This window comes from Salvia splendens, chromosome 4, assembly GCF_004379255.2.
Source record: "Salvia splendens isolate huo1 chromosome 4, SspV2, whole genome shotgun sequence".
In the NCBI taxonomy this organism is placed as follows: Eukaryota; Viridiplantae; Streptophyta; class Magnoliopsida; order Lamiales; family Lamiaceae; genus Salvia; species Salvia splendens.
The window spans coordinates 30,922,293-30,948,290 of NC_056035.1; the positions used below are offsets into that span (position 1 = coordinate 30,922,293).

General features: G+C 38.8%; 2 protein-coding genes and 1 pseudogene across 2 annotated transcripts; 2 read left to right on the forward strand and 1 right to left on the reverse strand.

Moving 5' to 3' along the window:
• Positions 1–1,707: 1,707 nt before the first annotated feature.
• LOC121799422 (calmodulin-binding protein 60 C-like) lies at positions 1,708–5,876 on the reverse strand. Its single transcript, XM_042198780.1, has 9 exons — positions 5,720–5,876; positions 5,437–5,557; positions 5,074–5,149; positions 4,702–4,760; positions 3,870–4,363; positions 3,323–3,483; positions 3,015–3,218; positions 2,651–2,882; positions 1,708–2,534 (listed from the first exon to the last, which is right to left on the reverse strand). The coding sequence occupies exons 2-9, from the start codon at positions 5,550–5,552 to the stop codon at positions 1,969–1,971; spliced, it is 1,908 nt and encodes a 635-aa protein (XP_042054714.1). The 5' UTR covers positions 5,553–5,557; positions 5,720–5,876; the 3' UTR covers positions 1,708–1,968.
• Positions 5,877–12,893: 7,017 nt separating this feature from the next.
• LOC121800959 lies at positions 12,894–25,525 on the forward strand (annotated as a pseudogene).
• On the forward strand, positions 21,606–25,330 carry LOC121800960. The gene is made up of 4 exons (XM_042200446.1): positions 21,606–21,696; positions 22,566–22,713; positions 24,509–24,626; positions 25,202–25,330. The coding sequence occupies exons 1-4, from the start codon at positions 21,606–21,608 to the stop codon at positions 25,328–25,330; spliced, it is 486 nt and encodes a 161-aa protein (XP_042056380.1).
• Positions 25,526–25,998: the final 473 nt, after the last annotated feature.

The following is a 25,998-nucleotide window of genomic DNA, read 5'->3' on the forward strand; positions in this document are numbered from 1 at the left end:
TTATAAATGAGACATTTTTTTTAATATGAGATTTAAGACAATGATTTTTAAAGAATTAAGGTCATGTTTGGTTGGTGGGAAAGTAAAGTTGACAAGGAAAATAATTCCTGGGAAAATGAATCCCGGGAATATGATTCACAATAATTTACTTTCCTATGTTCGGAAAATATCAAGATTTAAAATTTTATATTTAATTTAAACACCAAACTAAATATACTACCTTCGTTCCGCATTAACTGTCACATTTACTTTTCTGCACTCATTTTGTAAAAATGATAATAAATAGTTAAAGTGAAGAAATAGTAAAGTAAGAGGGATAATAATGTAAATAAGACTCTTCTCTACCTTATTCTCTCTCTTATTTTTACTATTTCTCCACTTTAACTATTTATTATCATTTTTACAAAACGAGTACAGAAAAGTAAATATGACAGTTAATGCAGGATGGAGGTAGTATTTATTATTATTTTATTTATAAAGAATAATAATAATAATAATTTTTTTAATAAATTACTAATTACAAATGATAATAATTATATTATTATATTTATTATTATAATGGATAGTTTAAAAATGGATCATCCATGACAATATATAATAATATAATTATAATTATGGTTACATGGAGTATAATAACAATAATAATAATAATTATTATTATTATTATATTTACTGATATTATAATTACATAAATATTATAATTTAAAATTTTACTATGATTTTATTGATTAATTATTAATTTATAAAATAATAAATAGTATTTATTATTATATAATTTATATTATAATTATATTATAATTATTTAATAAATTATTAATTAATATTATTATTATGATAATAACAATTATATATAAATATTATAATAACATAGTTATAGTTATGATAATGTTAATTATAGTTATTTATTATACTGAAATAAGTTTGATTTATAATTTTAAATTATTTTAAAAACATTGTATATAATAATAATAATAATAATAATAATAATAATAATAATAATAATAATATTGCATTAAATATGTATGAATCCTAAAGCTGGGAAAAAGAATACCTAAGAAAAGTTAGGATTCAGGTTACTTGAAAGTTGTACTAACTTTCCTTGTTCTCTGGATTCTGATTACTTTCCCAATTTGATTAAAATCTGTAACAAATATAGGAATTTAAAATTTAAGGAATCAGATTACTTTCTTAGATAGGATCCTGGCAACCAAACATGACCTAAATGGAAAGATAATAAAGAAGATGAGTTAATAGAATATGAAAGAGATTAAAGTAAGAGACAGTAATTGTGATATATTTTGCCAAAAAGAAATATGACTCACTTTAGATGGGATATTCCGAAAAGCTATACGAGTCACTTATGGCGGGATGAATGAAGTGGAGTAGTATATTGTTTCATTCCCTTTTCAATATTGACCCTCATAGTAAAATCATTTTCGAAAATAACAATAACAGTCTTTCTTTTGTATGCTGATCACCGCTACCCAAAATGACATTATATTGGGTGAATGAAAAACACACAGTACCGCAAATTCTTTGCAACCTTTTGAGTTCTAAGGGATGCATATAATTACTTGCATCAAGAAACAGATTCAAATTTTAAACAGCCAGCATAAGAAGAAACATTCCGAAGCGAGTTTCACACATCAAGGTCAGCAGTAAACAAAATCCCCAGATTGAAAACAGAGTAATTATTATATCCACGCATTTGCACTTTAAAAGCCTGTGAATTTGAATGCAATATATCAAGCAATAAGGTTCTAGAGTGAGAAGACAAGCAAGTTTACTAAATGCTACTAGCAAATCACTTCACACTGCACAGGAGACACTGTGACACAATAATACATAGACATGCATCAACATTGAGTTCCGACGCAGTCTCGAATATGTTCCTACTAAGTATGTTCTGTAAGACGGAGGGTGAGCGACATACGCAGCAGAGACGAGTTGTTAGGCGATACTGATATTCTAATCTTCCAACTCCACAATCTGAGCTCTCCTTTCAGCTGCTTTCTTCCTGATGAATATGCCCCATCTCATTGCAGCTTTGATCTTGAGCCAACCTACAACGGCCTTCCCAGAACGGTTTTGGTCCTCGTTGTAGCTAAATCCCGGAGAAGGTGACGTTATATACGAAGGGAAGCTAAACCCGTCTTCTGGGCCGTTAACAGGGGCATGGCCGCCCATGCTGAAAAGCCGGAGCAAGTGTTGCATGTCTTCGTTCTCGAGCATCTCATGACTCCTCGTACGAATTTCCTCCTCAGACAAGAAATCAAGACCCTTCTCCCGGGAGCTGGGCCAATCCTCGAAAGGTAATGCTTGCTGAAGACAAGAGTTCCCTTCTTGGAACGATGAAGTCGACTGAGGAGGGCCGAGGGCAAGGTCATATGCATCACTTTGAAACTGGTTCGGTTGGCTAACCTGATGGTTGTTTGGTGTGAATGATGCTGCGTCAAACTGTGGGCACGGACGGGGACTTATAAGCTGGGAAGAGGTTCCGTATCTTGCAGTCATATCATGGTTATAGCCTGAACCTGGGAACATAAAACCTTAATCAATTAGCATATTGTCCCATAATCAATTGTTACTAGATAATAGATATCAACTATTAAACAATGGAAATATTTGCTTTCAGTAAGACGATGCTGACCTCCAGCTAGTACAGTCTGATCCACCAATGGCTCGGGGGGAACTGAAGCTGGCAATCTTTGCTGCGGAATCTGATTGACTAATGTATTAGGGAAATTGACCGGACTCAAAGGAGGATCAGTCAATGTGCTCGACTTCTTCATTTGATTGAAATTCAGCAGTGATTTTCCATCATACTCCACAACTTGACTCCAGTTATCATATGCTTTTTTCACCCAAGTGTCCACATATACCTGCACATAAATAAGATTCAGACAGCAATTCACAGCATCCAATCATAATATAGAGGCTAATGAGGTGAAATATCACACTAGAAGTCGAATATAATCACCAAGAAAACTCATTGCAGAAGAAAATTAGCTAACCTTCTGGGAATCAGAAAGTAAATCAGCAGGATAATATTGATCATCAGCAATAAGACCACTCAGCTCGTAGATATTGTTAAATACCACACCAACATTTCTTGTCTCGTCAGGATAATATATGTAAAGCTTCCCACTCAAAACACAAGTCTTGCTATGTTCTATGAGGGCCTCCCACATCTTATTTGACATACCACTGCCAAGTATCTGCTCAATCACGATTTCAGAAACAACAATGCGGTCAAATATGCAACTGTACCATAGTTAAATAAATTTGATCAACAGAGAAAAAGAAAACTACAGGTACTTACATTCCTCAACTTTTGAGAGTCCCTGACCACAAGCCGAAGGAAATCCTCCACGGTAAATATCCCTTCATTATTGAGCCTTCTGTGGAATGACCCATCCTTGCCGATCTTCTCCAATCTCCACACCTCATCACTCAAAGCAGGTGGATAATGTTTCTTGTACACTATCAAGAGAAAGAACATATGTTAGTCCATGAATCAACATGAAAAGAGAAACATTAATTACATTACAATAATGAGAAAATTACATCATAATAAAGACAGTTCTGGAGTAACATGGTTTCCATATTGTTTTTGGACCTAAAGCTTAAAATGTGTTTTTGATATCTTCACTAACTCTTCTTTCTTGATTCCCTCATCATATAAAAAGCCTTATTTAAATTTAAGAAAATATATAAAGGGTAGATTCAGACATAATTTTTCTCGCCCAGTAACACCCCTTTGTATCTGGTGAATGTATACTTTGGCATCAGTATCTTATAGCACCAGAGCAGTTCTATCCATGTGTCATAGATCGGACGGAGTTAGAGATAATAAGAGGTGTACATACATTCTCCTCGATGATCTTTGACGGTAAAAGCTTCTGTCTTTGCTTCACGAATGCGCATTCCCTCACAATATCCTGATGCAAGTTTCAGACCAAGTCTGAATTTCCTGCTCCTTATCCAACTTGAGTTATCAGTAAATGTAAGATCACCCAGAGTTCCAACACCTTCCTTAAGTGTGACTTGCAAATCCCCTGTCAAAAGAGGCCTCTTTCCCTCACGTTCTTTCACGATATGGCTTTCAAACTCTTCCTGAGTCCAGCCTTCCTCATTTTCATTATTGAAGTCACCTTCTAGCACAACAATGTCCAGCTTCACAGTGGATTCAGGTCCAGATGTTACAACATGCCCTGTGTTGGCATCAATTAGAACAACATGAATAGCAGCACCTTGCTCACCCTCTACTTTTGCCCCGGTAAACAGTGGAAGGGAAAGTCTGGATTTAAAGTGAAGCTGCCGATTTCTCCCATCTGGCCCTTCAATCCGTTTAGGAGATGACCTGAACTCTCAAAGTCTTAGGAAGAACTTCCAGGTATAAAGGCAGTTTCAATAATATAGTAGTGGAAACTAATAATGAAATTAGAAAATGAGACATTTGAAAAACGAACCAAACTAGAAAAGATCTACTTATGAAATTTTCATTTTATTGTCATCTTAAACATTTATCTTTTGGATGAACAACATCAATATCCGTATGAATGGAATATGATAAGGAAATATACTAGCACATCAAAATCATAAACAAGAAAACTATCAATATTTCATCAAATATTACATTATATCAAGTATCAACATATATTGATAAATTCTTTCAGAAGATCAAACAAAGCAACCAACCTCCCATTCAGCATAGCCGGACCCAGCTTGGCCAAAGCTCGCTCCAGTTCTTCACTAACCTGTTCAAGACAAGTTATTATACAGCACCAAAATTGTGTGTGAGAGTTATTTAACACCTAGAGCAGAACAGACGGCTTCAAGTAGCATACATACTTGGAATCCCAAATACTAATCACATAATGGTTTATATTAGCTCTTAGGTGAATTGGCTGTTGTAATCATAAACAAAAACTTTCACTTCATATTTCCACAAAAGCTTTCACAGAAAGGAGTGTACAGGGGGTCAGGGACAAGGTTCACATGTGTGCTCTTGTCTGTATAAAATTTGTTAAGGAAAGTGATGCATTTGAATTGTAATGGCATTGACTTTACCACTCTCCTGAGAATTGGTTCTAGGGATGAACAAAGCTTCTGCAGACTATCCACCTTTAGTGCTTCGACAATAACACTGCATACAACGGGAGTAATATACGTATTAAACAACCAGTGCCATTGCTTACTCAGCATCTATTCAAGGGGTATCCAGAGAAAGTAGTACTATGTAATAAGACAACTAATCAGTGCATATAAAGAGAGCGCAGAATCATGAAGAAACTTTTTTCCAATCGAAGAGTCATCACCAGACTGCTTCACCTGAAGCTATCACAAAACCCTCACACTTCTCCAGAAACGACACAAAAATTACAAGGCAGAAATCAAAGGAGGGAGAAATGAGAGGAATGACAATCTCAATACCTAGCTAAAGCAGGCCTTTTTCTCTCGGGCTCCTGCTCTTCATCTCCGCCACCATCCAAGGTCCTTTTTCCTCGTCCTTTCATCGAGTTTGTTCTCTCCATATACCTAGTCTTCATTGACACTGAAACACAACCAAAAAGGAATTTGAGAAAGAATTGAAAAAATAGGTCAAAATAGCTTCAAATTGCCACCAATTTTAAACCAATCCGTCACCTCAAACACACAGATCCCCAAATCAAATCGGTTAAGTAATTACCTATGGTGAAGAGGAAAAGAAATTCACCTGTTCGGATGTGTGGTACGCGCGCGTCAGAGTTCGAATGATTGCTTGGTGAGTAAATACGATTTGGTATTTGTAGCAGAGAAGCAAGCTTTATTGGACTTTGATTTGATATGCAATAACGAAGTCGATTCAAGAGAAAATGGTCTCTCTCGTTTTAATTAGTCGTTTTTAATTAGTTAGCTTAGATTTCAGTTAGTCTTCACCTAGGGAGTAAGAGCATCCGCAGCTGTCGGACGAGGCGTCCGTCCGTCCGTGCCAGCGGCGCGGTGGAACGCTGCTTGCTGCTGTATTCTTGCCGAGGGCGCGGCGCTGCTCTTAGGCAAATTCGATTTTTTTAAAAAAAATTGAATTTTAATTAAAAAATCCGATTAAAAATAAAAAAAAAAAATATTTTTTCCCACTTCCCAAAAATTATATCCATTTTCTCCCCACTTTTAATTTATTTTTCAATTTTTTTCCCCAAAAATACACATTTTCATCTATAAATACCTCCACTTCCACACAAAAAATTTCACACCACACTACACAATCTCATCTAAATTCTCTCATTTCCATTCTTACAATTCTCAATTTTTCTTTCACTCTTACAACAAAAAAATATCCGGCTCCGGCGATCACTCCTCCGGCTCCCACGGTTGGAACCCCGAATGGTTCAGTTCACAACCATTTCCTAGTCCGGAAATGGAATTTTCGGCCCTGCTCAAACACAAAGTTCGCAAGCTCCGGGTGGCTACCGGCCTTACCCGGTCGACGACCAAGATGCCCCCGATGGGAAATACGGGTGGGCACCCGAACCACTCGTACCTAGAGCGGGAGGGAGCGGCGGCTCTCAAACTCCTCCTCTTCCTACTCGTGGTGTCTGCACCTCGTACACTCCGGGGGAGATGGAGCAATTATTCAAAGCGTTTTTGTCTAACTCCGAAGATCCGGTGATTGGCACGAACCAATCCGGGGACCATTTTTGGTTGCGCATCTGTCACCAATACAATGAAAACCGGCCGGCTGGAACAATCGAGCGCAACGAGAGTATGGTGCGCAATGTCATATACAGAGCCAACGAAGAAATCCAAAAGTTCCAGAGGTATTACCTCCAGGAAGAGCGGTCGGCAGAGAGTGGCAGAAGCGAGGTCGACATCATCAGTGCCGCGTTGGCGACCTACCAATCCCAACACTACAATCCGTTCAAGTACCTCAATGTTTGGCAGGAGGTGCGTGTGCATCAGAAGTATATGGGAGTAGTGTTGCCCACGGTTCGGAACCGGACGGTTCCGATTTGGTCGAAGGCGGAACCGGAACCGGACCGTGAGGCTATTTCAAGGTTCCGGTTCCGGTTCGAAAACCGGCGGTTCCGGTTCCGGTTCCGGTTCGGAACCGTCGGTATTTTCGGCGGTTTAGGCATTTCCGGTCAGAACCGGCGGTTTCGCGGTTCGATTATTTTTTTTTTTAAATTGAAATTTGGATTTATACAACAAATTGGAACAAGACAATGTATAATTCAAAAAAGAAATACGACGAATAAGGAGAAAATGATATCAATTTTATTGAGTTTGAGTTGTAAGTTGTAAGTTGTAACGGACAACGATACATTACAATTTACAATACATATACATCTACAACTACAACTACAACTACAAGTATACATCATACAACAATGTAATATAATTTACAAGTGTCGTTGGACTAGGAACTTAAATAAAAAAAACATGAAATGGGGGGAAAAAATTGAAAAGGGCTTGAGCTCAACTTAAACTTTCAAAGTTAAACTTTTCAAATTTAATTTGAGTTGCCTACGTATCCACAATTTTATTGAGGAATCAAAGCCCACGTAGTTCTCTTACCTTGCTTACCTATTTGGTCGGCCGTGCTCGCCGTTCACCGCCCCCCGTCATTGCTATTGTTGAGTGCTCTCGCTTCTGACCTCGTCATCGCCATCGGAGGAAAATTCTTCACCATCACTCTCTACACGGAAGTCGAAATCCGGCTCTTGTGCTCTCATGTCCGCCTTTACCTTATCATCAAGTAGCATAGTGGCTTCCATGTTCTTGGCGGAGAACATGGAAATTCCCGAAATGCAATCAAACGTTTGTTTAAAGTCCAACTGTGATCAACGAAATGCACAGTGATGCCCATATACGAATTTTTGCAAAAACAATCAGTCCACACATCAGAGCAAATAGAAACTTTATGCCCTAAGTTAATAATAAACGTACCTAATTGCGCCTTCTTTTCCATGCATTGTCGAACAACGGCTCGAGTCATTGAAGTTCGACTCAATTTTCTTGCAGCGGCATTATAAACTTGCCGCATACTCGACTCAAAAGCATCGTTATCAAAAGCATTGAAAGGAAAATATTTCATAACGGCAAATCTAGACACCACATTAAGAGCATTTTTGTGATCATATTTCAAAAGAGTATTGCTACACATACCTGATGTTTGGGATGAACCCGTCCCACTACCGGTCCCGACTCCATGTTGAAAGTTGAGTTGAGTTTGGGTTGGAGCGATACCAAACTCGACCGGATGCGCTTTCTCCATGTGACGGGTAAATGTACCGTATCCTCCACCCCTTCGGAATGTGTATACGTTTTCGCAATAGTTGCAATACACATTATAAGTGTCAGGATCGTTACCATCTTGTACCTTCTTGAAATGTTTCACCATGATGTTTGAGGTTAAAGCCCTTTCAGCTGGTCTAGGAGGTTGGGGAGGGTGTCCACGACCACGACTACGGCCACGACGACTCCTTGGTGGTGGTGGGGGTGGCATTTCTTGAACCTCTTCTACCTCCTCCCCCTCCTCCTCGTCGTCATCATCATCATCGTCGTCTTCATCAACATTCACAGGGGTTGGAATTTGTTGAGAATAGGCACCGCGACCGGGAGCACCACTACCGGTACCAACATAAGCATCGCCTTGGGATTGAGAGCGAGAGAGAGCAATAGCATGTGCCACATCTTGCTCTTCTCAAGTCTACAAAATAATATTTGTATTGTAAATTTCAAATAAAATTATGAACAATAATGTAATGTAATTCAAAATTAATTAAATTAGTAGATAATAAATATTAACCTGCCACGCATCCATGTTCATTTGAGAAATTTCATCAATAACAGATCGCCGAGATGGCCTCTTGGACTTTCCCTTTCCCTTATCAACACGACCTTCTCGGGATGAAGACATATTGCTATGTAGAAATGTAGAAATATGGAATAATATATATATTTTTTTGTTTTAGCAATTGAGAAAGAAAGACAACTTATAGAATTACGGGAACAAGTATAAGTGTATAACAATGCGTAATAATAAGAGTAGCACTTGAGTAATTAAATGGAAGCACAATAGCACAAATGAGAAATTGGAGACAAAGAGAGAGAATTGAGAGATTGAAGAGAGAAACTCTTATTAACACAAGAGTGAGGTGAATGTAAATGAGGATAGAAGGGGGTATTTATAGATAAAAATGGGGGGGGGGGGGAATGGAAGAATTCGAATTTGAAATCTGAAATTAAAAAAAAATTGAATTTTCGGAAAACCGCCGGTTTCTGGGACAAAACCGACAGTTCGGTCGACAAAACCGTTTGCAAAAGCTGCGCCATGTCTCCTCGTTTCTCGCGCTACCACCGGAAGCCACTGAACCGGCGGTTAACCACCGGTTTTCACGGTTAACCGCCCAAAAACCGCCGGAACCGGCCGGTTTTGCAGCTGAAAAGCTGCCGCCGTCGGCCCCATCCCTAATGCCTTGATAAACATGCCCGAACCGGCTGTTCCGCCAGTTAACCGGCGGTTCCGAACCGTCCCGAACCGCCGGTTCGGCGACGGTTCAGGTTCGAAATATCTTGAACCTGAACCGGACCGCGACCCGAATTGCGACGGTTCCGGTTCGGGAAAATTGCGACGGTTCCGGTTCGGAACCGGAACCGGTGGGCATCTCTATATGGGAGGCGTATTATCCTCCTCTAGCTCCTCCAGAAAACGGTCGAGGTCGGTATCCCTATCCGACGTCGGCTTCGATGAGGTGTCCACCCAACTCGCCGGAGCTAACTTGGGTAGCCCCGACGCCAACCCGAGTAGTTCCCAACACCGGCCGCAAGGAAGGAAGAAGTCGACGGCCAACCGCCGTCGCGCCGCGACTTCATCCGCCCCCGATCCCGCTCCCTTTGTGCCACCTCAACCCCCCACCAACTCGTTGTGGGGGGTTTTGGCCCAACTCAATTTGGCCGATAGGTCAACTATGGCCCCCAGAGCAACTTCGATCGCATGTGGCAATGATACGAGGTCTCCAAAGAATATTGGGGATAGAGTCGGATGAATAGTCTTCCACAGAGGTATTTTTAGCCTTTAATTATGTAATTTTTATTTTTTAGGAGTTTAATTATGTAATTTTTATTTTTTAGGTGTTTAATTATGTAATTTTTAATTTTTAGGATTTTAATTATGTAATTTTTAATTTTTAGAATTTTAATTATGTAATTTGTAATATTATTCCGGGTATTTTTAATGCATTTTAATTTTGTGGAAATGTTTTTATTTAAATTGAATAATAGAATGGTGAGACCCTTGAGCTTGTCCTTGCAGAAGAGCATGGATGTGGGTGTTGTGCTCTTCCATAAGAGCAAGGAGTAAAAAAGTAATAAAAGTGGGTCTGGGCCCACATCCGTGCTCGTTGGCAAGAGCACGGATGTGGATGCTCTAACTGTAATTTATAAAAATAATACTAATAATATTTCTATAAATAGAAAAAAAATATTTTAGACAGAAGAAATATTAGTATTAAATTAATTTTAAGTAGATGACTAACTTATTCTTATATCATGAGTATTAGATTATGGTGATTTTATTTTTCCTTTCTTATAGAAATGCGTTTGAAACTAACTAATTAGTCTTCTCTCTCGGTTCTAGTCTAAATTTTGCCGCAGGAGTTTTCCTAGTTTTATTTAGTGAATTAAATTATTAGATAATAGAATAAGATAGAGAAAAAAATAAGATAAAAAAAGAATAAAATAAAAGATATATAAAAGGTTAAAAATTGAAAAAGATGGAGTTAATTATTGTTAAAAAAAGGAAATGCTTCCCGAAAAAGGAATCTGTCTCTTAAATCGGAAAGGAGAGAGATTTTTCATTTAATTGCTTAAAATTGCCACTATTCAAAATAAAATTTGACATTAATATGTAATTAAAATTAAATTTATACTCCCTCGCTGACAAAAAATAGTTCTATTTTGTCAAAAATGGTTTATCGTATTTTCGGATATTGGACCTCCGTCCCATTAAATATGCAACATTTGTTTTTCGGCACGAGATTTTATGTAGTGTTTTTTTGTGAGTTAATGAAGAGAGTAAGTAAGAGAGAAGAAAAAGTAGAGAGAGTATTGTTTCCATTTTTAGAAACGTTTCATTTTTAATGGGACATAGGTATTTGATTTTTGGATATCAAGTAATTTTGTTATGGCTAGTAGGAGTACTAGATATTTTGAGGCTGATTTTTCCATTAATTTTGTTATAGCTATAGAACTAGGAGTACTAGATATTATAGGCATGGCTTATGTATAAAATTCTTATTGCAATCTAAAAAAAATTAAATTCAGGTGTTCAAATACACGAATGGCAATCGGGTTCGGATATCAGATATTCAAAATTTCAGATTATGTATCCGCATACCCGAATTGACACCCTCTCCAAATATCTCCCGTTAAAATCTGTTGACACGTATGGAAACGTCATTGGTTGAGACTAACAGTTCTTCCTACTTCAGCATCACCATAAGCTATGTTTTCAAGTATTGAATCATTCATTTCTCAAGAATCGTAGATTTGTGTTACCAAGCTGCTCGGAAAAAATGCTCTCAGCAATATCGATGCTCTCCAGCCGCATTTTTCCAGCTTATCATCCTTCACCAAAACTTCATCTCTTCTATCTTCTTGGTATTGTGTCATCCTATAAGGGCTCGTTTGGTTGCACTGACAGGGTTATATGAGATAGCCTCCTCACATTGATTTTACATGATAGTGTGGTAAGATATGTATCTCACTTTGATGTTTGGTTGTACCGATAGCAACCCCATGATAGCTTATATTATGTTTGGTTTGGACTGCAGAAACTGCTGATACAAAAATACATGGACAAATTTGTCCTTCTAAGATTATTGTAGTGATTTTTTTATCCTTGCAAACCCTATTTCTAATTTTGGCACAGCAGAATCGCCCGCCTGCTGTCTATTGATTTCGCGCTTCTCTCCAACATTCCACTTCGCCGATTGCAGCTACTGTGTCGGGAAGATTGACAGTCATCCGCCGTTTCGTCGTGACCTACTCAGGTACGTCTTGTGTTGTTCTCCTTCCCTCGGCCCTCCTTCCCGAAGGTTCATATAAAATGTGGCTGTGCCTCTTTCGATTTCGTCGCAGAAACGCTGTTAAATGTTTCATATAAAATTAGGTTGTTCCTCTTTTTGGTATCGTGGCACATTTGTGAAACATCGATGTAATTTAAGTGGCAACGACAATTTGCTAACTGATCCGACCGGTTCGGTTATCTTCCATATAACTTGATCCAATTCTAATCCGTCGATCTCGATCTCACCAGATTCCCTACTGAATTCGGGATCGTACTGCTTGTTGGCGTCAAACGACCGATATTCGTCGGGTTCTGTACCCAGCCAACGCACATCACCACTAAACTAAACATCGGACTATTGAGACTTGAATTCATTTCGTAGTAATGAAAATGTGAGTTTCGAGAGTGGAATCGTGAAATGAAATGTTACAAATGAAGCCAGGGTAGGGGGTATTTATACAAATTTTTTGAATTTAACATTAAAAAATAAAATAAAAAACGCGTGCCATCGTCCGCGGAGCCCACAATGGGCGTAGGGCGTGCCATCGGGCGGGCACCCACAATGGAGCCATCGGGCGCGCCCGAGGACGATGGCACGCATCGTCGGGCGCGCCCGAGGACGATGGCACGCATCGTCGGGCGCCCCATTGTGAGTGCTCTTAGTAAACTGAAATTAGAAATTGCATGGGCTACGCACGTGGAGGATAATTCGAATATTAATCGCCCACTTATAAAATAAGGTGTGTAGATGATCCGATTGCCACGTTTAAAGGCAAAAGTGAAATGGACGTATGAGATAGACGCAGTGTCAAAAAATGGATAGCAGTAGCAGTAACACACGATGACGGAGATCTACACCGTCCCTTGCGACTCCCACCGCGTCCGCACCACCGTCACCTCCGACCCATCCGTCATCCGCAGATGGGTCCACACCATCCGCCACCGCTACCGCTCCCACCGCCGCAACTCCTCTGTAGTGGCGGGGCTAGGCGTCCAGTGGTGGGTCCCCGCCCGCGCCGCCACGCTCCAGCTCTGCGTGGGGCCCAACTGCCTCATCTTCCAGCTCTACCACGCCCCCCGCTGCCCCGATGTGATCCTGGTGGGGCTGTGGAACCACAGCGACGCGGCGATGCTGATGCGCTCGAGGTGGGGGAGCTGGCGGAGGAGGTTTTGGGGATTTACGGTATGGGGAAGGATAATGCGGTGGGAAGGAGCGACTGGGAGGATGAGGATCGATCTCACGTCCATGATGTGTTTCTTTCTTATTTGATAGCTGTTGAGCTTAGGGTTTGGGATTGGGAAGCCGATGATTGATTTGATTCATCGTCTTTTCATTTTCATTTTGTGGGCTAATTTCTAGATTTTGGTTAATGAGCTTGCAAGTAGTATTTCATGAAAACTGGTTCATATCCTATTTTGGGTCCCTATATATGTTTTTTCGTACGATATGATTATTATGAACAGTAGTAATATTTGATGAAAGACTATTACCATTAATTACCATCTCTGCTCTGACCTTAAATTTTCCGTTTCTCGCATTTTATCTGCGTGATACAGTTTGACGATTACATATACTGGAGTTTACTCTTGACAGCTGATAAATAGCAGTATTGTGATTTTTGTGAATGCTAACATTTTCGATCCATGACAGTTGCACTTGCATTTATCGTAGCTAAAAGTAGACTAAATGATCTTGAACATATCAATTTTGGTAATAAACATTATCTTTTGAATTTTTGGATTCTAAACATTTTAACTCGGGATTACAATTGGTCCAAAGTTAACTTTTATGTCAAATTTTAGTTTTTAATCTCGATTTTGACCAAATTAAGCTGTTAAATATGCTTAATAACTCCCTAATTATATTCTTAATTATTTTAATAAGTTAATTTAAAATAGAAAATAAATAATATTAAAAAAGAAATAGAAGACGAATCGAGATCCCAAAACAATAAAAAAATAAGGAAGAAACAAGTCATTGCCACTCATCACACAAACATGATAATCTGGAGAGAGAAAACAAACCAGATGTTGAGAGGAGGAGGAAAATGTCAAAATCCTAACGGAAAAAACCCGAGAAATAGCGTCAAATAATACTCCTAAAACAATGTCTGGCGCAAATCGTCTTATCAATCCACCCAACCACGGCCACTCCTCCTCCGCCGTCGAGATGACTACGCCCAGCTGCCCTATCACCCCGCGCAGCCGCACCGGCACCGGCCCTATGTTCCTCAGTGTCGCGCACGCGCAGGTCGCTTCTCTCTGCTTACTCAATTGCTTCTATACCACTCATCTTATCGTTTCAGAGATCACTATTAATGTTTTTAGTCGATTGCGATTCAGCAATTTTCCATAAAATGTACTATTTGCTCATCTCTTCTGTCAATTTATTGGTATTGTACTTATTGAAGAAATGAGGTTAGTTAGAGCGTAGGGCTTATGGATTGATTGTGATGTAGGATGCTGATTTACATTTTTGTCAGTTTAATTATATGTTTGTAACCGAATTATGTGGATTCGATAACCTTTTAACCCAAGGTTATTTTGCCTAACGAAGCCATTTTTAATAACCATGGACGGCTTTTGGGGTTTGCTACTAGCCCCATTCAGATCTGGAAAGATGGTGACTGCGTTGAGGTGGCTGTTTAATAATGTGAATTTTGAGACATTGTTTGTGCACAAACTTTTAATCAATGTAATTTCTTAGAGAAACTGAAAAGTTGAAGCCAGATTTTCTCTGTCGCCAGGAATCTTCGACCGATATCTGGCATGCGATTTGCACAGCTGTGAGATGAGCATGCTCCGTTGCACAAATTAAAGGGGAACAAGTGACCAGTTTGGGTTTTGCTGTTACCTGTTCACTTGGTATGTGAGCTCTAATTAGTACAGTGCTGGATCCATCTTCCTACTGATTTGAGATATGTAGCTTATGGCCTGTTATTTACCAGGGGAAATTGGTCTTGTGTGCAGTTGCCATTGATTCTGATGGAGAACCTGTGACAGTTTCTTTGACTCATGACTCAGAGGCGGAATGTTATAGTCTGGATGGACCATAGAGCTGTGAAGCAATCCGAGAGAATTAATTTATCCAAGTCACCAGTTCTGGAGTATTGCGGTGGGAGTGTATCTCCTGAGATGCAGACACCAAAGGTAATAGAAATGATACGATTGCAAAAGTATTTGTTTTCCTCATACCGGATAATCTCATTTCATGATTCTCTAGGCATAGCTGCAGATTTTGTTTATCTAACTCTCTAGAATGAGCTTAGTGGATGACGTATGATGCATTACCTTTCTATGTCTTAGGCTATGTACTTAGCGGAGATCCATTTCCACTAAAACTTCATGCCATTGTCCTGAAAGCGATTAGTAAGTGAACTAGGATCCGATCATCTCTTTCAATCACTGAACTCCAACCAACTCCTAAAAAAAGTTCTGTTTGGTTCTTAGTAGCAATTGGTGGCCTTTTCTTCTTTTACTTCACATAGCTTTTCGTCTCAAGTTCTCCAAAAGTATGAAAAGCTAGAGGACTTTCTACCATACATCTAGTAATGGATGATGATGCATACACGAGCACGACTAGCCGAGGTGAGGATGTAGGGGTAAGCAATGGAGCTGCTGGAAGGGGACGTCAACAAGCCGACGTAGAAAAAGAAATGGAACAAAATGCAATTGATGATATCGTCTATTGTTTTGGTGATCGTCAACTCATATGCAATGTCTCGTATGTGGTCACTGCGGGTGGTTGTTGGTGCAAGAGTGGGTTGAGGTTAAACGCTTCTTAGGAGTCATCTTTACCTCTTTAAAGAGATGAAGACTATCTATTGCTTTCTTCTTATCAAGTTAGGATTATGGTCTTTCGTTGTAGCCTATAAACAGGTGCGTTTATCCTTGTTATTAGTCCGTTTTCAACTTTTCATTTAAGAGATGCAATTTTTGTCTTGAAATTATCAATGCAATTTTTGTCTTGAAATTATCAATGCAATTTCATTTAAGAGAGATGCATTTTTTGTCAGCAATTATCAATGCAATTTCATAGTTGAAGGTGCCAACTTTGTCTTGAATTATAATTTCTCATAGCAAATTATCCAACTGTTGTATTTTGTTCTTGACTTATCAAATGAACCTATGCCTTCGTTTGTGGTGCCAATCGTCTCATTGCTCGTTGTCCATACTCACCGAAATCCTTTAGTTCCCACCGTGACATTGAGTCTCTATTCCACGTTCCATAGAAGTCTTGCTCGAAGAGTTATATTCCGGCCTTAACTCTCTTGCGCACACCAACTATTCAATTAGAAACACACTGTCTCCCAAGGTGTCGCCGAAATGTCCTATTCCATTCTTTTGAGCTCAACTTTCCCGGTTTTCAATGTTCTTTGTGAATCTTTTAGAGCATCCGCAATGCGTCATCCGCAACGCGTCTCGTTGCGGTCTCTATCTCGTCTCGGAGAGATGAGACGGCAGCGAGACAGCGTTGCATGGATGCGTCTCGGTCTCGTCTCGGCGGGTGTCTTGTCCCGGAGGGACGGCTGGCGCGCTGGCGCTAGGCGTCACGCCCACTCGCTGGCCCGCGAGTGGGCGTCGTCACGCTGACGCAATAAATCAATTTTTAAAATTCGATTTTAATTAAAAAAATTTTAAAAAATATAAACTGTAATGTTACCGTTTTTTTACAGTTTTCAACGGTATTTTCCTTTTTTTATTTTTTTTCCTTTTTTTTACTCTATAAATACTCCTCTTTGATCCTCTTTTTATACACACAAACACACCTCTATTCTTTTTAAATCATCTCTCTTTACTCCAATTTTCATCTAAAAAATGCCCGGCGACGGAAACGAGGGCGGTTCCGGCGGATATGACTTGAACGCGTTTGGCGACTGGGGGCATGTACAATGTCTTGGGTGCTGTCAGTTCCGGTTCGTCGACGCCGGGCACCCAAGGGTGGTGCCGGCGTACCAACCACCCTATTTTGATGTGAATGCATACTCTCATCCCTCCGCCCCGAGGTATGGGCAATTGCAGGGATTATCCCAAATTCGGGAGGATTTTCCGGATGAACCCAATCCGGAAGGAGGACGCGGCGGTGGAAGCTCCAGTGGTCGCGCATTCGACGCCGTGGAGGAAGAGGAGGCGGTGGCCGAGGAGGAGGAGGATATAGGCCGTCATCCATATAGCCGGGCGGACACGATGACTCTGTTCATCGCTTGGGTCAGCGTCTCGTACGATCCCATCGTCGGTAATCAACAAACCCGCAAGTGTTTTTGAGAAAAGGTCACCGCCGCCTACAACGAGAACAAGCCGGCTCGGTCCCGCCGCCGCACCCTGAAGATGCTCTGCAGTCATTTTGACCGCGTCGACAGAGATGTCAGAAAATTTTGCGGCATCTACAAGAATGAAACAACTCAATACCAAAGCGGAGCCAATGGAGCAGACATTATGAGAGCGGCTTTGCGAGTCTTCTTTGCAAAAACAACAAAGAATCCAAACATGTCGATGTTTGGGAGGCCGTCAAAGACGTTGAAAGGTGGGCCGGCGGTGTCCAGTCCAGCCAGGGCTCGAGCTCGAAGCGCACGATGCACACGTCGGGTGGCCAATACTCGTCTAGTGAGGGCGGGTCAGGCAGCGCCTCACAAGAGGTTGAGGGCACGACCACCGATGCAGGGGCTCCTCCTGTGTGCACCGTCAGCCGCAAGGGACCAAGGCGGCGAAGGTGGCTAGAGGGAGGAGGGGCCGAGGCGAATCATGCCAGGCGGGCTTGGTCTCGGGCTCGAATACCCTATTGTCCATGTACTTGACCGTCACGATGGCGGACACTTCCCGCATGACGCCTCCACAATATCAAGCCCATCTTGCCGGAATTGAGTATATGGCAAGACAAATTGGTATTCCGCCTCCAGGTAGCTTGAGTGCACCGCCACCGCCTTCTGGGGATGATTTGCCGGCGGAGTAGTTTTTTAATTTCTATAAAATTGTATTTTAAATTATGTAATTTTTATTTTTTTTAGGATTTTAATTATGTATTTTTTTTAAATTTTAAGTTGTATTTTTTATTTTATTTAATGAAGTGTGTTTTTTATTAATTGAATTTGTTGGAAAAAATAAAAAATGAAATTGAATGAATAGTTAAAGGATGAGATGGTTAAGAAACGGTTAATACATGGAGGGTTGCAGGTGCTGTCTATTAGTTAAGAGATGTGATGAAAAGTACAGTGGGGCCCATGAATAGTGAAGAGATGAAACGGATAAGAGACAGCGTTGCGGATTGCCTTAGCGACGGAAATAAAATCATGGGCTACGTCCTCGTTGCCTACGAGGGATGAGTTTGTTTCGTTTACCAAATGACGTAGGCACCACCAACCTTACTACATAGCACTAGGAGTTGAGCCACCTCTCAACTTCGCCAGCTTTCAATTTTCTTTCCAAATCTTCATCGCAATGTGAACAATATCTTGGGCTATGCCCTCTTTGCCAATGAGGGGTGTGCAGTGTTGTTAAAAACGTGCTCGGGGCGCGCCCGGGGTGCGGGTCGCCAGGGTCGAGTCCGGCTTCGCCCCAACATAGGTGAGCCGAGCGAGATACGTGGGGCGCAGTGGGGGCGCGCCTGGGGCGGTGGGGGCGTTTGGGTCGACGAAGGGGGCGTGAATCCGTTTTTGTGTAAGGAGGGAGGAAGCTGAAACTTTTTTTTTTATTTTATTAGTATTTTAATATGGAGTCCTTCTTTTGATAAAACCTAGGGCACCCACCGCCTCTTTTTGCCTCTAATCATTTCAACTTTTTACTTTTCCTCTTTTTTATACTTAATTTATTATTATTGCCAACTTTTGATGTTTTCCCAAAATAACTTAATTATAAAATTCATTAATTAAATATCAAAACAAGTAAATAGACTATAATTCCTTCGATAATGATTTTCTACCCAATGTCAGATTGAATTTTAAATATTTTTTCTTCCTGTTATGTAAGTATAAGTATTTTTATATTAGTGATTTATATTTAATCATTATTATTACTAATATATAAATAATAACTAATTTTGCGCCCGGATTCGTGGGTCCCTCGCCCCGCGACCCGGGGTCCAGCGTCATCTCCCCGGACCAACCCGCGACCCTAACAACACTGGGGGTGTGTCACGATGTTTGTCAGCAACATCTAGTGATGTTGGGATGTTGTAACAAAGGCCTCCACTAGCTTTATTGTTTGGCTGTCATATAGTGGTAAGTGTACATAGAAAAGACAAGTACAAGGGGTTATGCACAATTAACAAATTTCCCTGATACTCTTTGGTGCCGAGCACTTAATGGTAGACTTCAATCTGGAAACTACCATAGTAGAAGCTTCGAAGATGCAGTTTTCATGGCTTCTTCATATGATTGGAAAGCCATGAAGGAAGAAAAAGATAGTTTATTTATTTAATATTTCACAGGTATTGATGTTTTCAACCTAATAATTTGTATTTTGCTAGATAATTGAATTGCAATGTTGAGCATGTGTACTGTAACGGAACATACATTTCTTTAGAAATCGTGGTTCCCATTATTGTAATGTGTTTGCTACTGATAAGGTGGTTATGTATCATTATTTTAAATAGCTTAGCTCAACGAATTAGTGGATTTGGTTCATAAATTGTTTAATGTTGAAAACTGCTATTGCAGCTTCTGTGGGTCAAAGAAAATTTGAGGGAGTCCTGGTCAATGACATTTAGGTGAATCGATTTGAGCGATTGGTTATCGTATAGGTAGGCTGTCTAATTCTTCCCCAAGACTGTCTCTGGTACGGTAGTATTACTGAAAATAAAAGCCTATACTAAATATTGGTCATTTAAACAGAGCAACGGGAGATGATACTCGAAGTCTACGCACCACAGTCTGCAAATGGACTTATTTGGGCCATGCGCATATGCAACAGATCAATGAGACAGTTTCCCGTGACATGGAAGCTCTTGGATGGGATGATGACTTTTGGGAAGAAATTGGTTTAGGTGATCTTGTGGATAGCCATCATTCCAAGGTAGGTATGTTTTTTGTTATCCTTATGAACCAGTGATGTATTTTTCAGTTGCATAAATTTGTATGGTCATTTATACCTCAAGTGTTACATAAAATGTTTTTCTAACAATGGGATGCATTAGATTTACCATTTGGATCTATCCAAAGTCTTTCATCAAAAACTGAAAGTTGGTATTTTATAAATGTATGTAGTTGCATAATCATGGTGTAATCACTGTTTTCCAGCAATCTACGAGGTTTTACAGATCATTTGAGAGATCTTTGAGGCATTATAGTAGTTCCCTTATTTAAGGAGCTATGAAAAATGGCTTCTTTGGAAATAGTGTCTGAATGAGAAGGTCTTCTTTAAATTATGAGTGAAATATTCTTGCGATCTAAATTATGAAAGCATCTATATTTTTTTTTGCCTTGGGCATCTATGACTAATATTTTGTGTGTGCTTGTGGAGCAGGAAACACTGAGAAGTGTTATGCTACTTGAAAGTCTTCCTTTAACTAATCGCTAATAATTCCCCTAAAAAAAACTAATCACTAATAATTTAGTCTCAGCTCAAGTAATAGTTGCATTAAATATTTGTCTTCGTTCTATTTTCTTGTATATCTCTTTCTTGATGCGTTTAGATAAAACACTGTATACAGGATGCAGTGTAGCTTTTCCCGGTCATGCTTTGGGCTGTGGTCTGACACCTAATGCCGCAAAGGCAAGAAAACTTACGAAAAGTTCGCTTGATTACAGTGATTGCTTGAGCCTATAATTGATATAAAATATCCAGTTCAGATGGAGATAGCAGCACATACTCCATCTTTCTAGCAAATTATCCTAACTGATGTACATTACAAGTCCAGTTGGACCAAGAGACATGCTCACTAGTGTCTTATTTTATCCTTTTTGCTAAGAAACATTTTTCTGTTACCAGGAACTGGGTTTACTAGCTGGGACACCAGTTGGTAGATGCAATGTTATCAAATAGCGGATATGGCGGCGCCATGGCGCTATGGCATGGCGTTCAGTGGTGGAAACGCCATAGTACCTTGTCGATGTCATAGCACCGCCATATACAACATTTGACAACATTGCATGTGTACTGTATTTAGGAATGGGGCATTATGCAAGAAACATGGAGGTTAGAGTTGTATTTTATACTTAATTAATTGTTTAAAGTGTTTTAAATGTTATATTTTAATTATTTTCTTATTTCTGAATTATATATAAATATATAAGTATTATTTTATTTATTTAATTATTGACCACCATATCCGCCATACTAATACGCCATATCCCTTTGGCGGTTTTTAGGCGAACCGTCATAAGCCGCCATACGAGATTGATAACATTGGGTAGATGCTCATGCTGGTGGTGTGGGGGTCATGGAAAGTGTGCCTCCAGAAATAACAGAACATGAACCAGCAGGTTACTTTCTTCCATTCCTCCATGAATGTGACATTTTAAGCATAACAAACTGAGTTTGTTGTACATATTTTACGATTGATTGATGTTGAATGTGCAGAAGATGGGGAGGAGGCAATATGTCATCGCATGGTGTTAGTATGGCTATATCTAAGGCCAAGTTATTCAGTACAGATTTATTTGTCAACAATATTGCTTTCAGTGACACTGACAACTTCCACTGTGCCACTGGTGATTAATGGGCCGTAGAATGAAACTGGATATAAATTATGTGTCTTCTATTCAGTTCACCTCCTTAACACCCAGATAATAAAATGAATACCTAGCCACACGTGCTACTTTAGCTACTGGATTTTCTTAGAGTCTGGAATTGCCAGAGGAGTTACCTTATTGGATTAATATTCTCCTCTATGGTACCTATAACCTTCTAGTTTACATCTAGGCATTAACTGCGAATGTCTTGTGGCTGGAAATACAGAGTCCTCATGCCAACTTGTACATGGATAATTATTAGTATTATGCAGGAGGAACTTGTGAACTGCATGTTTTATGACTTTATTTTGATTTATCATATTCTAATACTTTTTAATAAGATAAGTGAGTCTGTTATGAATCTTCGTGCATGTCCAAACATTGAGTCTGCTTCCTGTCTGTTTGAGAACATCTCAGTAGCTGCTTGGACAGTTTGAGTTCCATGTGGAGAGTATGCCTTCAGGCTTTCCAGTAAGTTAGGACGTGGCAAGATGGAGACTCTAGCGTCCCTGCTTCTGCAATGATGGAATACCTTAGCCTTTGAATATTTCATAATGGAAAAGTTATACTATCATATCTACAGAGGGCATGTTTTATATTGGTTTTTTTTTCTCTGATGCAAGGAGGGACATTTCTTTTCACTTTCACGATTTGAGTATTGGCTTGCGGAAGGAGGCCAGAGCGCTAGTGGGGCATTATTTGAGCATATCTTGGAGGGCCATCCTGCATATCAAGGCCTGGCTAACAGAGCAGCTATGCCCTTAACTTGTTAAATTGTGTTTCTAGATATATAGTCACATCTATGTTGTTCTTTACCTAATCTATACCACAATTTTTTTCTTTATAAGGTGTTTCAGTGTACGAGCTTCTGAATGAGATACTGGAAAAAATGGTAATGAATGAAATACTGGAATCAATGAAGCAAGAAATGAGTTCTCCATTTCTTGCTGCGTTGACAAAAGACATTCATGTGCTTCCTGATTTCCATGGAAACAGGTGAGAACTTAATACTTTATCAGGAAGTACGATAATTATTTCACAAAATTGTTGATATTATTTCCTAAGCTTTTAGTCTAGATCTCCTATTGCAGACCCATTATCCAAAGGGGTGATATTTGGCCTTACTATTGATACAAGTGAGAGACAGCTGGCTCTTTTATACCTTGCCACAATACAAGGTGTAGCTTACGGGACACGACATATAGTAGAACATTGCAATGAGAAGGGGCACAAGGTAAGGAAATTGGTGCAGTGTGCTTTAATTACCTTCGCCATATCACATTTAGAGCTGATTATCAACTGCTGTCGAAAGCAGACAAAACGGGGGTTTTTTCTTCTTTTATACTAGACTACATATATCATTCCTCGTTTGTACTGCAGTTTTTTTTTGTTCCGGATTTGGGAGAGACGCATGACCCTCATGCGTCACCCGTTAATGAAACGCATGACCGTGATGCGTCTATGGGTAAGACGCATGAGGGTCATGCGTTTTTTATTTTTTATTTTATTTTAATTGAAAGACGCATGAGGGTCATGCGTCTTAGGGTAAAACGCATGACACTCATGCGTCTCTCTTACGAACATAAATTCGCTCTGTAGCTTAGTGGTAAGAATTATGTGTTGTCATTGTGGAGACCCGGGTTCGAATCCTAGCGGCCACATTGCAATTTTTTTGGGAAATTTCTAGTACATATTTATTTAAAAGTTAATTAAAAGGAGTATTTTATGTCAATTTCTAGCACATAATTATTTAAGATATTTATATTAATTAAAAGTTCCAATAATTTATTTAGTAACCGTTTTGAATTGTTACTAATTACAATTTTTAAATAGTATTTTGTACTAGTAATTACAATTTTTTTGATTAATTGCTAGTACATAATTATTTAAAAGTTAATTAAAAGGAGTATTTTATGTCAATTTCTAGCACATAATTATTTAAGATATTTATATTAATTAAAAGTTCCAATAATTTATTTAGTAACCGTTTTGAATTGTTACTAATTACAATTTTTAAATAGTATTTTGTACTAGTAATTACAATTTTTTTGATTAATTGCAAGTACATAATTATTTAAAAGTTAATTAAAAGTAGTATTTTATGTCAATTTCTAGCACATAATTATTTAAGATATTTATGTTAATTAAAAATTCCAATAATTTATTTAGTAACCGTTTTGAATTGTTACTAATTACAATTTTTAAATAGTATTTTGTACTAGTAATAAAAAAAATAGCAATCAATGTGGCCGCTGGGATTTGAACCCAGGTCTCCACAATGACAACACATGATTCTTACCACTAAGCTACGGAGCGAATTTATATTTGAAGGAGAGACGCATGAGTGTTATGCGTTTTACCCTAAGACGCATGACCCTCATGCGTCTTTCAATTAAAATAAAAAAAAATTAAAAAACGAATGACCCTCATGCGTCTTACCCATAGACGCATCACGGTCATGCGTTTCATTAACGGGTGACGCATGAGGGTCATGCGTCTCTCCCAAATCCGGAACAAAAAAAAATTGCAGTACAAACGAGGAATGATATATGTAGTCTAGTATAAAAGAAGAAAAAACCCGACAAAACGGTATCAAGTCATTTCTTACACTTTAGTAGGCTTGTAAAATGTGTATAGATTCAAGAGCATGCAGATATCACAGGTTCTATTCTCTCTCTCTCTCTCTCTCATGGATACATATATGACTATATGACATCTCTGATCTCTCTATCATTTCATCTGTCAACCTAATTAGTCTCGTTAGTCATTCGTAGTCTATTATGTTCAACAGGTTATCCCATAACTCTTCCTCGGGAAAACGAAGCTGTGCTGCTATTCTTGGTGCTGTTGCTTCGAAGATGTATTCCACTGTTAGAGAGGCCATGCAAGCACTAAATGCACCTGGCCGGGTAAGAAGCTACTGTACAATTACGGTCATTCACATACATAATAAAAGAGACTCTAGAATTGTGTGTGTGTGTTGGCCTAATGATAGAATGATTAATGTCTGAGGCCAAAGGTCTCGGGTTTGAGTCAAACCGTGACACGGCCTTTAATTTTGCATTCATTTATCCATCAAAAAAGGGATACTCATACTCCAGAATCGCACAAATGATATCTAATAATCTAAGAGCATCCCCAAGGGTTGGAGAGGGAAAATGGAGAGGTAAAAAGAAATAACTACCATATTTACCTTTTCTTCATAAAATTTCATGCTCCAAAGGAAGGGGTTTACCTTCTTTCATTTTGAGAAAGTATCTTTACCTCTTCTTTATAGAAAAGGTAAAAAGTTAGTTATTTTGTTTGCCTTTTTAATTTACCTTCTTTCCTTGGAGTCCATTACTTTTTAAGAAGGTATAATAACCTTTTTGAGAAGGTAAATGAGATATATACCTTTCTCCCTTGGAGATGCTCTAAGTGATAAGGTATTTCATGAGATTTACGATCTGCTTTTGACGCTGCCGACTGTTTTCATCCTCGGCAGGTGGTGTATTCCTCTCACGACCCGAAAGTAAGGAAGTATCACGACACTAAGTGTCGTATCTTCCGTGATCTTTACCAGCAGCAACTATCCCAGCGTGCAATGATAAAAGAAGCTCTTTCAGATGTCTAGACTTTGGAATAGAGATTGAGAAGTTGAAGATACAATAATAAGTTTAGTAAGTATTTTACTTGAATACAATTTGTTTACACGAATTATACATTGAATTTGTATGGGAATATTACAGCCCACAGCCTGTGGAAGTTTACAGGTATATATGTTGAACGCAATAAATAGACAACATAGTTGCTACATATTTATCTTAAAGGTGTGCAAAAAAAATACAAGTAATTGAAGATTTTAGCCTTTTATTATCTCAGGTAAAGAATGAGAATTAAAATATACTACTTTTTTTACTGGATACAAGTAAATGGCATTGCTGGATTGTGAGGCTTATGGTATGAGTGGTTAATTACAACTTAATATATAGTATAAGAAATGAATCAAATCAAAACTCGATCTTTGTAACTAAGACCAAACTAACTCATTATATAATTATAAGGTGATCAACTGATTACGTTTTATGGCAGATTTTAAAATTATTTTATGCCATAAGGGTAAAATAAAGAATTACTAGTACTATTTTGTACATACGGAATAATTATGATGTTGCGAATTTATTTGAATAATATTGTAGTGCAATGTAGATAATGCACTCATGCATTATAATGTTATCAATTTTTTAAATCTTTAATGTCACATGTCATTTTTAATAATATTTGATAATTCTTAAAATTCTC

Excerpts from the sequence above, each read along its gene's own strand:
- LOC121799422 (XM_042198780.1), bottom strand. The coding sequence starts at position 5,552 with ATGAAGACTAGGTATATGGAGAGAACAAACTCGATGAAAGGACGAGGA. Across the intron at positions 3,484-3,869 it reads CAAAGATCATCGAGGAGAAT|TGTACAAGAAACATTATCCA; the intron begins GTATGTACACCT and ends TTCTCTTGATAG. Across the intron at positions 2,883-3,014 it reads TACTTTCTGATTCCCAGAAG|GTATATGTGGACACTTGGGT; the intron begins GTTAGCTAATTT and ends ATTTATGTGCAG.
- LOC121800960 (XM_042200446.1), top strand. The coding sequence starts at position 21,606 with ATGGCTATATCTAAGGCCAAGTTATTCAGTACAGATTTATTTGTCAAC. Across the intron at positions 21,697-22,565 it reads CAACTTCCACTGTGCCACTG|GTGTTTCAGTGTACGAGCTT; the intron begins GTGATTAATGGG and ends TTTCTTTATAAG. Across the intron at positions 24,627-25,201 it reads CACTAAATGCACCTGGCCGG|GTGGTGTATTCCTCTCACGA; the intron begins GTAAGAAGCTAC and ends CATCCTCGGCAG.